This window comes from Tauraco erythrolophus, chromosome 14 (assembly GCF_009769465.1).
Source record: "Tauraco erythrolophus isolate bTauEry1 chromosome 14, bTauEry1.pri, whole genome shotgun sequence".
NCBI lineage: Eukaryota > Metazoa > Chordata > Aves > Musophagiformes > Musophagidae > Tauraco > Tauraco erythrolophus.
In genome coordinates, this window is record NC_141478.1 from 7,023,726 (window position 1) to 7,038,933 (window position 15,208).

The 15,208-nt window shown below is 37.6% G+C and overlaps 1 protein-coding gene across 6 annotated transcripts in view; it reads right to left on the reverse strand.

Annotated features, from left to right (window-relative positions):
* CHD2 (chromodomain helicase DNA binding protein 2) overlaps positions 1-15,208 on the reverse strand; it is a 74,953-nt gene that overhangs the window by 49,465 nt on the left and 10,280 nt on the right. For 4 of the 6 annotated variants that reach the window (XM_086620027.1, XM_086620028.1, XM_086620025.1 and 1 more), the window contains exons 4-5: positions 11,563-11,623; positions 2,161-2,294 (exon numbers count right to left, since the gene is read on the reverse strand). In XM_086620027.1, coding sequence (XP_086476153.1) covers positions 2,161-2,222 — 62 coding nt within the window. In that variant the 5' untranslated portion in view covers positions 2,223-2,294; positions 11,563-11,623. Of the gene's footprint in view, positions 1-2,160; positions 2,295-2,626; positions 3,634-11,562; positions 11,624-15,208 lie in introns of those variants that run through there. The other 2 variants (XM_086620029.1, XM_086620030.1) reach the window with 2 other exon arrangements.

Below are 15,208 nucleotides of genomic sequence, written 5' to 3' on the forward strand. Positions count from 1 at the left end.
ACCAGCCCATATCTACCTTTTCCACCCGTCTCCATCACCCAGGCCTCCCACCAAGGTTTATGTAACAGGACTTCACATATTTCCACAGATGCTGAGCTGGCCTCACAATTGGGGTGAAAGCTGGTCAGCAGCACGTGAAGTGCAGACATGAGCACGTTTCTGCACTACAGTAAAGCAAAGTGGTGGCTTTACTTCCTAGAAATCATTTCCCCTACAACTTCAAGTCAACCTCAGGAAGTAAAGCCCATTTTACGACATTCAGCTGACTCACAGCTCAGAAATAAGCTCGACAGGGCTCACTTACAAATATCCTGTGCTCAATCATTCCCACACTTCAGGTGAGTGCATGTTAGCCACAGCAAGTTTATTTCGAGAAAAAACTGCAAAGAGGGAAAAGGGTAACCTCACACAACAGGTGTTACATACAAATTGATCAATTATGATAAATAACCTGTCAATGAAAACACCGGAAGCACACCGGAGACACTATGCAAATATAATACCCCTAAGGACAAAAAACCCAGAGGTAGTCTTTCTGTGGAACTATTGCTAGATGTCTCCAATTTCATCTCCTATTTAGCATAATATTTCTGACACCAATAAAACACATTAATTTAGATTTCCTGAACAAATTATACCTATTATTGCTCTTGCTGTTAATCTGCACTTCAAAAAACCATACAGACTTAAATAAGCTGAATTATAAGTAATTTTTTTTTTATTACTTTAAGCAATATTTTGTGTGCAGAATTTACAGTAATATGAACACAGGATGGTTTGAAAGGCTGATATGTTTTTTAATTGCATTATTATAAAAGCTCTGTATAGGTACTATATGTAATGCCTCAACAGTCCCTGAGGCTAATTTAGTTAATAATTTCAATTTAAACAAACTTACCCATATCCATTTAAGGATTTAAAATTTGACTGCAATTTTAATACATCCAGAATACCATCCAAGTTTATGCTAGAAGGTTATAGTAATTCAATAACATATATATTCCCACAGTATTTCAAGTTTGTGTGTTTAAAGAAGATAAATACTGGACATCAATAATACTATTCGAACACCTGCAAACATCACATAGAGCACATGTGATACAACAGACAGTTCAGAATTCTTTTTTATTAATGTTGGTTAAAAATTACCGAAGACAACACCAGAGAAAAATAAACAGGCCACAATTCAATTAAAATTAACAAAACGCAAAACTCAAGTGTATTTACAAACTAGAAAACAAAAACGCATATAGCTTCATTTCCAATTTTCAAAAAAGCCGACCCTTTAAATACAAAATGAGCAATTCGGTAATTATACTTCTGCATTCCTAACAAACAAACATTTCCAGTATTTCATACTTTTCCCACATCAACGTTAAGTTTATAAAAAAAAAATCTGTAAAGAACCTCATCACTGGACAAAAGTAAATAAAAACACTCTGAGCAAAAATACGTTAAACAAAACAAGGGAAGCATTTGGAGCCTCTTGTTAACAGTCTGAGTGTGTATTTTATTATACAAAATGCTATCACCAGCAGAGGAAAGTCTGGTTAAATTGTATAAAAATATTCTAAAATACCTAAACAGTATCAAAGTTCTACAAGCTCAAATAAAATTTGAAGTAAGGGGTATCAGACAAACAGGCACTTTCCAGTTTATATTTTAAAATGAGCTTTTTTTCATTCATGTAACTTTTTCCTGTGTCTATTTACTATAATTTACTACTACACCAGGCTTCTGTATGGCCCTCAGTTAAAGTTTAGACTTCTGAGATTCTTCAAAGAAAAATTTGCCTTGTATGTAAAATGGTGCAATGCAGCAATGGCTAAACCGACAAGGTCATTTTTCACAGCACAAAAAACCTAAAAACCGAAATTCAAAAGCTGGAAAAACATAATACAGAGGAAAGGGCTCCCCTGAATAAAGGTACAGTACCTTTTGACTATGACATGGGCCCTTAAGTCACAACACAACTTTCAGAAATTGCTACCAAAAAAAATTAGGGTGTGGCATGCTAACAATCTCAAGGTCATTCCTCAAAAAGGCAGCAAAATCAGTAAAATGTTTTGTATTAAGCACTGACAGTAACCCAAGGCTGTCAAAGTAAACAGGGTATTCACAGGTTTTACAAAAAAAAAAAAGAAAGTTGATAGATCATACCTCGATGCATTGCTGTGGACTGAACCCTCCTCTCCTTGGCTTTTGTCCTTATTTCTCATCATCTTTTTATTCTTAAATATTAAGAGGGGGTCAGGGCTGTCTGTTTGCTTTGAAGTCCTGTGCCCAGGTATTTACTGTCAAAAGTTGAAAGAAAGGTAAGGTCCCAGTTCGTTTCACTGGCTTTCATTATCAGGAACAAAGTCCTGACGCTGCAATGATATTGTTATAACAATACACAACACTGATCAACACGGCAAAACGGAGATTTAAAACAAATAACCCGTTTTCAGAAGAAAAATCCAAGAATAAACACAGTAGAGGAGCATCCTGCAAACTTTCCCAAAGTAACACTGGATGCAAATAATCTCTGTATCTTATTGCGTCATCTCAATACAGCTCAAATCGGTCGAAAATCAAAGTCCTCAAAACGGCAGAAATCTAAAAATTATTATTATTAATTGCTCACCTACCTGATCCATGCACCGCCGCCAGGACCAAGTCGATATTAGTTTCGCGTAGTGGAAAAACATTAGATCCAAAATATTTAAAGTTATAATGATAAAATACGAATTTCAGAAAATGAGAAAAAATATATATTCTAATCCCAAAAATATGCTGCCGATAAAGCAAAAGAAGCGATAATTAGTAGAAAAATGTCCGGGGGAAAAAGCTCATTAGGAGAGCGCACAAAAATGGAGGTACGCCATGGCTTCTAAGCTGGAAAAACAACGACCTGGGCTCTCTCCACGGCTTCTTCTTTCCAGCAAGGCACGAAAAAGGAGCCCTCAAAAGCTGCTTTTCTGCCCGAAAAAGGTCCGCTCGGCCCCCGGTTAGTGCCTAGGAGAGGCGAGGGGCTGTGGGGGCCCCCTGAGGCTGCCCGAAAGTTAGGGAAAGTTGCGTAAAGTGTTGGGGAAGGCACGGAGCTGAGCGCGCTCTCTCTAAGGCACAGCCGCCATCTAGAGCTCCTTCCCAGCTCTGAGCTCTGCCTTTGATTGACACTCTCTACATTTACCCCACAACTCAGGTGATGTACCATAGACCCACCCCTTCATTTCTACCAAAAAAAGAGATAGCCTCCACCTAAAGGGTGCCTGCTACCCCCACAGCCCTGCCTGCCTCCAACTACCCCAGCTGGAGGGGCACCTTAACCCCATGTGGCTCAGGCACCCTTTTGAAGCCAGAAAGAAATGGAATTTGTGCCTTTTGTTTTAAAGATTTGCTAAATATTTCAGTGCCTGGGCTAAAATTACTTCCTCCCTGGACAGGAAGTGGTGCTGTTACAAGCCATTTTGAAAGAATGGAAGTGGAGCTCACAGCCATGCAGCCAGCAACCACCCACCTTGGGGCTCACCCCACCCGAGGGGTAGCTTTTTTCCAGTATAGTGGCTGTACCCCCAAACAACAGCTCCTCCATCCATCATCCAACGCTCACACTTCCAGCTTGGGACAAGGGCATCACGCGCTCCTGACTGAGCCCCACATCAGCAATGAGCCCCTCCGGCTCGACAGCGCCTCCCTAGTGGTTTTCCCTAACAAGACAAATCCAACAGCCACACAATTTTCATCAGTTAGGCGAAGGCGCTACTGTGAAATAAGTCTGACACCATCAAATGGGTTATTTCTAATTCCCATTCTTAACCCATTAACGTTCATTAATGGATTTTAACACAACAAATGAATTTGAAAGCCGTGTAACAGCCGAGCTGCAGAACTGGAAATCAAGCAACATCTCAAATACAACATCCTAGTATTTAGAGGACATATCATGGAGGAGATCCAAGCATCCCCTAACCTCTTGTATTCTGACTGCCAGTTGTCTTCCCACAAGCAACAAACTCCTTAAAGTGCAAGGACATCCTGCCATATTCGTAAGCATCACAAGAGGACAGTGAAATCAGACACTGGGGGACTGGCTGGGGGCGGAAGGGGTAAAGAACTAGTATGGGCTTCTATGGGGACATCCATGGCACAGCATCCCAACAGCCTCAAAACACTGGCTTCTACCAGTAGAACCAAGACAGTCTCCATCAACTCCTCCAAACGCTTGCCATTCACATCCACCGACAACCCATCACCTCTCCACACCAAGAGGTATGAGTAGGTACTCTCTGTTGCCACAGTCCATTTTAAGGAATTTCACTTTACCAATTATTTACAGAAGACCCCTTGCACTTGAACTACAAGAACTGAAAAACACTGCAAGACAATTCCAAGCAGTTATGGGTAACACCAAGGAAATCCACTCATCTGAATGGAGATCCCTTCAGGTTGGTCCCAGTATCCAACTCCACCATAACACAAGGAAAAACCGAACTTGAGCAAGCAAGCGTGTAACATCAAAATAGCTGGATAAAACACGTATGAACAACTCGTCATGGTAAAAATGGATATTTACAAAGAACTCTGAGCAAGCCAAATGGTTAAACACACAAAGGGGTTTTGTTTGGTTTTGTTTGTTTTTAAAAGAAAGCGCCTAGGTTACCTCAGCACCATTTTTGTCATCTTGGCCCTCCAGCATAAACCAAAGACAACCATGAACTTCAGCTGAAACATACATAGGAAGGTGGCTACAGTTTAACTACTCAATCCACAAGAAACTTGAAAGGAAATTGTTTTTTGAACATTAGAACCATCTTAAAATTAATTTGTAAATGTTAAAACATGTCATCTCTAGCAATATCAGAAGTAACTCAATTTTTTTCTCGTCAAATATATGGTACAGTTTCACACAGCTAAGCCTACATTAGACAGCAGTGAAGCAGAGTGGACACTTGTATAAAGCAATTCTAAGACAGAATAGACGGTTTAGGAAGTATGTTATTCAAGAAATCTGCTGAAAAGTTTCTGTACCCATACACAACCAAAGAAGCATACCTAAGAAAGTTACACAAAATATTCAAGTATTCCTTTATTGTCATATATGCCCAGCCTTCAACTAGCATCAATTTCATCTTAAAATAACTCCAAAAATTTCAGCAGAAGTACCCTGACGATAGGCCAAGTGCTGAAAAACTCCTAGCATTAAGCACCTGAACGAACAAATCAGCCAATAAAAATTCATTGAAAGTCATGGCAAAGTGAAGATAATTTGCAAATGAAAACCACATTTTAAATCAAGTATAGCACAAAATTTTACCTTGCTTTTAGCGCTTAGCAGCTAAAGTACTTCTCACTTTAATAGCAACCAAAACCGTAACCCACTTCAATAGCAACACAATAAAAAATATTCAGCCAGAAAGGACAAACACAAAGCGTGAAAGAAACCAAAACCTTTTATTAAGTCACTTAAAAAAAGCATTACATTTTCTCCAAAGGGGTAGCAAATGAATTTGCCTGTTATGCATCCACCACCCAAAAGCAAAATTTTGCCACCCCAGTCCTCAAATAGATCCATCATTGGATAGTCACTGATACAGTCCCCTGATTAATTCAAGTGCAAAGTCCATTTTGATAGGATGATCACAACCCAGATCTTCTCTGGTTTAACAACACGAGAGTCCACGTTTTAACGTCCTTGTCTTGGACAGACATATCACAGCACTCATGCATTAGTCCATTTTCCTCAACCTCTCAATCAACAGTGGAACTGCCATCTTGGTGTCTCATTCGTAGACTCCTTTTGACACTCCTCCTCTGACTGGATTCTTTATGGAAACTTAAAGGAAAAATGCTGTTGGAATACAGATCATATCTTTAAACTAAGACATTCAACTACTGTACCTTGAAAGTTTAAACATAAAACTGGTGCTTCATTCCTTATTACGCATTCCACAACATCTACTTTTATCATGAACAAACAATGTCAAATCACCAGTTCAAGAGTCATAAATATAAGCTTTAACCAAAACTATAAAGAAGTAAGGGAGGAATGATTGGAAGTTCAAGAACCCTTTCAGGCTCCGTAAACTCCATTTGAAATTCCTCCACAGTGTTAAAACACTAAAGAAATCAGTAGTGAGAAATCTGAGATATTTGCTCTGGTAACCATCTTTATTGGACTGACCCACCTACTAAAGCCAACATCGCTTGGTGGAAAACAAAGTTTATTGTAATAAGCCAAATTTTTAAAATCCTTTCTCCAAAGACATAGATCCATCAAAACCAATGTAACAGGCATGAAAACTGGTTTCCTGTATACAGATAGTGACTAGAGACAAGACATTCCACCATCTTAAACCAGTTTTCCAGCTCATGAAAGACATACAGTGCAACAGCAAGCACACACTTAAAAACAAACACAATGATGACTGGTTTAGTTACTGGTGGGAAAGGACACATCAGAAGTCAGATGAAAATGGTAATAAGTTACACTAGTTGCCTTTAGCAAGGCCACCACACCACTCTTGATCCATTTTCCAACTTTACTCTTCATGTAACAGTAACCAAGCCCATAGGTGAGTAACAAACCAAACTGAACAAATGACTTCCATGTGGATAAATATAACCCAAATATCCCCACTTTTACATTTTCTTCCAAGAAAAATAAGCTCATGTACTAAAAAAATACTACTCTTAACGTGCAAAAGTCAAGTACAGGAAGTTACTAAGTGTTAAGAACATCATTTTAAACCAATGCTAACTGCAGAAGAGATTGATGTACAAAAAAGGTTTTAAAATATCTTCATCATTTTGAGTATCTGCACTCCAATGTCAATTTTTTCTTTTGAATAAGTCTAGCTTTAGCCTCATTTTAGTCTGAAAGCCAACCCACCACTTGGTTGTTCCCCTGTTGTTCCGTGACAATCCTGGGCAGATTCTCACAAGTGATGCAGAAATTACCCGCAGCACAGTGACAATCAGTGGAGCCATCTAGTGGTCTCTGCCCCAGCATCCCAGTTTCCCCATTCTCATTTCAAAATAATCAGTTATAGAAGAGCAAATAGCAATGGAACCAGTGCAACAAGCCTCAGTCTGACTTTCCTAACTGCCCATATGTCCTGCTTTATATTCCTCTATAGGCTTCCTTGGTCTAAATACAATGGAAAAGCAGCACAGCACATGGAAGAGGAATGCAGGATCTGGTAATTGGCCTTGCTTTGCATTGTGCAACATGCATAGTTGTAATAGTACTCAATCACAGGGTCTTCACATTTTCAGAAGAAGAAATCGAAAATGTAAGTTTGCAGAAATTCTTCGTTTCAAGTATTCAACTCATCCTCATTTAAGACAGGAATTAAATATTTTGCAAGATTTCCCCACTTCCCCCAGTAAACTGAAGAAGCATTTTTTGGGGGCTGTTTTGTTTTGAGGTTGTTTTTGTGTTTGGCTTTTTTTTTTTAGTTTTATTGGCATACTAGCCTAATTTCAAATCTATTTAGGTATCTGAAGATAAATTAAAACCTTGAATATTTCTTAATGCTAATGCCTTGACTGAGGTACCAAAACATGAAAAATAACCCACCACAAAATTGTCCAGTATTGTCACAATCAAATATTCAGAAGTACTAACATGAGTGCAGTGGAAACTCCATAAATAAGACCTTTAAAATAATTCTTGTAGTTATTTTAAGAAACTTAACATAAGTAAATTTAATTACTGACATCAGCTTTCCCCACCTCTCAAAAATGTAATTTAGTTACATATTAGTCAACCTTGAAAGGTCCTTTTCAGTTGGGTTAGCCTCCTGCCTTAGACATTAATGACATCAGCCAAAAGCAACTTAAGGGCACGTTTTCCCTACTGGGTTCATCTACACTTGGTTGTACCAAAAACTTTGTGAGTAACCCCGTCACGTTCATCCTAAACTCCTCTCTTGACCTTGTAAAATAATTAGCAGTAAACAAAACTGATGATATGTTATAATTAAGAACATGCTACAACAGCTCTTATTCTAAAAGTTATTCATACATCAAAAAGATGCCACAGTAATGGCCAAAATATTAACAGCAATCTATGTTTTTTAATGTGAAATCTACATTTGCTTTGAAAGATTTCACAGCATTTGTTTACTTGTGAATTAAGCCACATTTTACTAAGTTTCAATAATAATGTTGCAAAAATATACTCCTCCTCTAACACATACCCAGTGATCCCACACTTAAGGTAGCCATTGAATAGACCAATTTTTTTGCTAGATGACATAAATGTTCCATTCCTTCTGTAACATCAGTTGGCATCATACCATTTTGCAAGCTCTGTGTAGTGACAGGACAAGGGGCAATGGATTTAAACTGAAAGAGGGAAGATTTAGATTAGATCTAAGGAAGAAATTCTTCCCTCTGAGGGCGGTGAAACATTGGAACAGGCTGCCCAGAGAAGCTGTGGATGCCTCATCCCTGGAAGTGTTCATGGCCAGGCTGGATGAGGTTCTGAGCAACCTGATCTAGTGGAGGATGTCCCTGCCCACACCAGGGGGGTTGGAACTAGATGACCTTTAAGGTCCCTTCCAGCCCACACCATTCTATGATTCTATGTGGTCATCACATATAAGGCACAGGGGTAATCATGTAATAGTTTCAAAGTTTCCTTCAAATCACTGGTAACATATTGACACTCCATATCAAACAGAAGCCACTCAAAAATACCTAAAGATTTAAGGCAACAGTTTTGAAATATCTGAATTTACACAGTTTGTGTCAAGTTTTTCATAACTGTTTTGTTGCTCTATCAATTAATAGACCACAGCAAGAGAAGACATCTCTTATGGCCAAAACCATGGCCTCACACATTTCATGTCTACTGAAACCTTGTGTTTCTTAAGTATGAGATTGAAGGCCAATGACATGTAACACACCCATGCATCACTGCAAGTGCAAAATTTCCCAGAGTGAAATCTCTCACACTCTGAGGTTTAAACTCAAAAGCCAAGGCGACATACTGCTAGTAAAAGGAATTCACTCCACTCCAACAGAGGGAGCTGAATGGACATAGTGAGGTTCTGAGCAAACCAAACTTGAAGTTCCACACTTCAAAGTTCATTAAAGCAAGATTTTATTCTCAAACGCACATCTCTGCTAACTTTTACAGTAGAGGAGAAAAAGCAGACGTGTCCTTCATTGACATCTAAAGTCCATAATGATGTGCTGTCCAATATTTAAAAGTAATTAAGTACTCTGGACAGTCTCAAGTCTGCTTTACCACTATTAGATGTTCAGTAAGGACAGAAGTAAAAGCACAACTCCTGAAGGATCAGGTATTTTTAGCTAAGAAAATAAAGACTGTTTGTCAGGTTTCTCCGATTGAGAGATTAATTTCACGTAAAATGTGACTTTATTCACAAAAGCACTCTTTTGTGGGTATTATTTTTAAATAATAAATTTTATTGCATTAAGCAAAGTACACCGATTTCAATAAAGCTCCTGGTGTTTTCAAGTATTTTCCCCTTTCTATTAAAAAAAAATGTTTAGTTGAAGCACTGATTTGTAATTTATCTATGTTAACCAGAGAGGGTAATACTAGATCTCTCAAGATCCATACATGTGGATATTTTTACAAATACATTTTGAAGCATGTTCTGTTGAAGACAACTGTTTCTTTAAGCCAATTAAGAGCTTCACATTTACCCCTTCCTTTAGGTAATGATTATAAACCAGAAAAGGATGGAAATATTACTCAGCACGTAGCTGAAAAGCCAAATTCCCACTCAAGAAACCAGATCTGACAACAGCTAATTTACAATCCAACAAAAGAGAACAGAAGAAAATGCACATAGACACAGGAAACAGATAAAGATTAATATAAAAAAATGGAAGATGAGTCACATGGTTAGACATTATAGGAGATGATTCAGGAAAGAAGGCAACAGTGGACAACATAGGAAGAGTTTTGAGTAACAGCTGGAAGGAGCAACATCTACTTCTAACATAGCAAGAAAAATACACTGTTCTACACATACCTGCAGTGTGAAAAATAGCTTAAGACTTCTGAAAGAACAAAGTAATAAAACTTACAGAACACAGCAGTGGAAGAGATGAAACACTAATCAAAGATCATCAAAACTGAGCAATGTACTCAAAATAAGAACTGAATTCCTCAAAGTTCATGAATTCTACTGTTTTGCTTCAGGAATATAAATTCAAGTGATTAAATTGGTTCAAAATGAAATGTACTGAAAAGCAGCACTAGGCCATGATAACGCGGCCTAACGGAGTTTGCACCTTAGCTCCACGTACACCTTTCAAAAGAGCTTTAGTCTCCACATCACATGAGTAGATCAGAATAAAGTATGAGACTGTGGAGTACAAACAGGGAGCAACTGCTTTTCTAGCACCTGAGGCAGATAGATGGCAGTTTGTACAAGGTAAGCATGGTTGCTGAAGGTCTCTGCTAACATACATAGCCACTGGACAGTTCAAAATCACTATCATCTATCCACTGAAATGAGGGAACATTTGCATCTTGGAACAACATTGTCTCAAGCTGTCTGCAGTCTAAGGCAGGCATTACTCAATCAGGTAGCACGTCATACTGAAAGAACTGCTTCCAAGAAATCATCTCTTAGAGAAAAGCATATATTCTCAAGCATAGTTCTACAGGCATAGAGCTTCCACTAAAAAAAAGTGAATTCATGTACACAAAATGCAATGGATGCCCTAATTAAAAACGTAGAATCAAGGAGTTTGAATTTTAAGCAGACAGGAAGACAAAAGGACTTTGGTCTTTCCAGAGACAACTCCCAAGAGAGTCACAGAATGTACTAGAGACAGCAAAAGGTCATCAAGACCAAATTCCTTTAGTAAAGGAAACTGGAGAAAATTCTATCCCCATATTCATCCAGTTTAGAACGGAATTAATTTTTCTACTCATGCCTGCCAATTCTGCCATTTGACTACATGGAGAACGATTCCTAAATGAAGGCTATCAGCTAGCAGTACAGGAAACTATCAGCATTACATACCATTTTCTGCAAAGCTGAAGCTTTACGAATGAAGAACAGAAACAGAACAATCACAGAACAGAAGACAGTTACTCTCTGCTCAAAGACCCTCCCTGATCCTCACGGAAGTATAAAAGGACATCACAGGAGGCTTGTAAGACAAGTTCTTCCTGCTATGATAATTTCCACACCATTTGTTATGCAAATAGTGTGTAGTACTTCTCTGTAGAGACAGATGCTTATGTACCAAACCCTTCTGAACAAGCAAGTCTATAATTTAACTGTTCTCATCAAAATATGGAGTCAAATCACAGAAACAGAAAACCAAAGAACCACAAATAGATACGAAAGCTGTTCTCCAGCAAGACAGGTTGACAGTACTAGCTTCGCTTCCTAAAAGCCCATCAAGAATGCTCCTGCGGTCCCTCTAACTGAGCCTTCTAGAAACACACATGTGCAACACAGACACATTTGAAGGAACTTCAGGATACCCTAAGCCAAAAACTTCAGCAAATTAAACATCATAGCCATGTGTGTGTTGGTTTTTAAAGCTAAAAAGTAAACATTATTAGGAATAACAACTTACCAGTGCTTCAACCAAGAGCAGTTATTTTGCTTACAGTGAGTATATCAATTCCTCAACACATCTGTAGGGAAAATGATATATTAAACACTTGAATTAAAAGAAAATTTAAAATAAAAAAAATTTAAGGGTCTAGAAGACCAGAGTGCTAGCCTATGACTATTATAAAAGCCTCACCCTCAAATGAAAAAAAAACCAAAACACACAAAAATACCACCAACAAAGCAAGACATTCCCAGCAGACCACAGCATACAGTACAAAAGACGTTTTTATAAAATATTTGAAGTATCACTGGGCAACCTGTTATCAAAGAACCTGTGCAAACTAAGAAATTCAGACCCAGAGTTCTGTGAGAAACAAGAGATTCAGAAACTTGAGAAACAAAGCAACAAAAAAAAAAGTTTTGAAATTTTTGAAAAAAAAAAAAAATCAATCGAGCATCAAGTGGAAGTATGCTGAAACTAACTGACCTGCCCTTCACACAAAAATAACTTTGAAATTACTCATTTTACTAAGAGGTGGTATCAGCTAGATGCAGTGGAATTATTTAACACACTGATACGGAACAGTTATCTACACTATCTCAAAGTTATCCGTAAATGGGTAAGGCCCAAATTTGAAAACCCAACTTCAAAAATGCTTATTGGCAATTCACATCAATAAACATTTAATCAAAATCACCTTAAGCAGAGGTAGTAAGATTTAAATAACACCTAAAACTCTGCAACTACACATGAATCCCCCTTTTTTACTGTAAATTTCAACTGCATGAAGTCATCCACTATCATGAGCCATGCAAGTTATCCACCAAGCATGTACAAGCAAATGGCAAATAACTTACTCATGCTCTCAATCTACTTATATTTGAATATAGCCTCAAATATGTAAAAATTAATGAACCCGTTCAGTGATATCACACCATGCATAATTTTCTACAATCTTCTAAAGAATCTCTTCAAGTTGATAGCTACTCAGATGTGTAGAAAGCAAGCCAGCTGGGATGAAGAGAATCGTAATTTCTTTGTTGATGTAATTTACTTGAAATGATTAATATGGAAAAAGATCCCTTTAAAAAGGGGAAACGATAAAAAATTACAGTAATAAACTGGCATAAACATGCAGAACATACAAATGAATATGTAATATAGAGGTATAAAACGTGTTTAAAAATGTGATCCACCAGCTGCTATTAAATGGAAGCACAAAACTGCAATACTTGTAAAATGGTGGACGGGCACTTTGTAGAAGAAACAGAACATGGTTGCTGGACTTTGATCGTCCAAGAGGCATCTATCAGTCATGCACAGCAAAAACATGAACTAGATAAACAGGTTTATTTGTGCTCTTTCAATCTCCTTCTCCTTCTGTCCTATATATACACCATTTCACTCAAAAAAAAAAAGCCACTTAAAAACTACGACTTAATATATAAAAACTAGGTAAAGTTAATGATTGAAAGATTTTTCAACTCACACCTCTCAGCCATTTTTAATAATTTACCACACAGCTAAACATACATCCTCTGCATTCAAGTTGATTCCCGTTTTCTTTAATTCTAGAGTTAGCATCCAATCATGGTAATTTCACAGAAACTTCAATGAGGATGCTTAATATGGCTTTATACCACCACAGAGGAACAGCTTCCTTTGCTGAAAGAGTTACTAAGACATGACCAGAGTGCCACGTTCTTCTGACCTCAGCAAAATTTTGCTAAAGGAATCTAATATTTGTCAGGGTGGTATCACTTAGTAGTAGTAAGACTGCTCTCGTCTGAAGTGAACAAATAAACCAAACAATGAATTTTGTAAAAACAGCACCAAGAGCTGTTTCATTCATATGATCACATAAGTGACCATTTTTCTACCATTATAAAATATACCACTGTGTTTTGAGTTTGAGTTATGTGTTTCGGATATTAAAACTCAAACTATAGAATCCATCACAGAAGCTGAAGGTTCATGCCAAGAGCAACAAACCACAGAGCTACTAAATGCAAGTTTCAGCCGAAAAAAAATTAGCCTTTCAGATTAACACCTGTATTTCCTATTTAATATTCAACTTATTCAATAAATGTCAAACTAAAAATCTTTTAATCAAACTACTTGCAGTAACTGCTGTAGCCTCACATGATTAAAAAAATTCATCCTCCTATTCAAAAATACGAAAATCTGTATTTAGGTAGTCTTACAGTTGTGGCTTATATTTATTTTTAAATTATTAAATGAGACATCGTAAGTACAGTACGGCCTATGCCACATAAAACATGCCTTACATCATAGGTCCTTGACTCCTTCACCAGAAGACTGGCACAGCTAAGAATCAAGCAAGCGTATCTCGTTTTACAACACAAGGCAAGGTCAGATGCTCTAAAGCTATTTACCTGCCATCAGACTCTTTCTTAGGATAAATTAAGAAAGTATTTTGGCAAAGATGATATATATATCACATCATCAGTATTTTTCCACATCAGCTGTCAATGCTGAAAATTAATTCTATAAGAATACTTAAGATGGCTTTGTATCAGAGGAACAGCTTCCTCTGCCAAAAAAGTTAAGACTTGACCAGAGAGCATTCTTCTGACCTCATTAGCACGCTGTAGAGTGCTCATGAACTTAAAACTTTCCTCAAGTCCCCAGTAGCGTGCATCTAGCCAGCTGAGGTCTACCCAGCCTAAAGATCAAGCTGCCATTTATTAGACAAAAACATACTGTTCTTACAAAAAAAGGCAACTCCAAAGAGCTCACAAAAGTAACAAGGGACATCTAAAATTGTTTTAATTACAGTATCTATTCAGCACAAACAGCATCACGAAAATAGAGGAAATATATAAGACCATTGAGATCGCAGTGCTCAATTCCGTATCACAAAATGATGACTGGGCTCTTGAGCCCTTTTTTTTTTTGAAGAGCAGGTCAATTAAAAGTTGCAGCTTTAGACATTTAAGGATTTAACATCAGAAATACAAGTCTTGTGTTTGACAAGTTCAGTCCCATTGTTACTAGCAGACTTTCCTGTGAATCGGGCTACTCTTGCCTTTATCATAATAGACTGTGAACATCTGGTGATTTTGATCCTCTAAACTGAAAATTCACATGGGATTTCAAATATGTTCTGCTGTTCTTCTCAAGGTACAACAATTTCTAACACCAATTTCTAATTCTCAAACTTCACATCAGATAGTTACAGAATGAAGTTCTAGAACATACCTAACGACCTTGTTCGTTAGCCGTGTTTTGTTGCAGGACATCCATGGCATGTATGGTAAATGTCTATTATCCATAAATATTATTTGAATTCTGCCTTGCATACTAGCAGTGACTTACTGCAGCTAAAGGTTTATTGAAACCTAAATAGGCTTTTTTAAAAGCTTATTCAAAACTGGTATATGACTTCCCGTATATGAACGGGCTGAAGCCTTCGTCCAAGCCAAAGACAACGGCTGCACTCAGGTAGGGGTTTCACAAGATCTGTATTCTTAACTCAATAGGATAAACTACATAATTTTTAAAAGCAAATTATCAAGAGTATTTCTGAGAATCCTCATACACGTCTTCATGAAGCTGTCTTACACTGTGAGGTCCTGAATACGTGTTGAAGCACATTAGCACGGTAAGCTGCAAAAAGGAACCAGTTAAGACAGGCAAACAA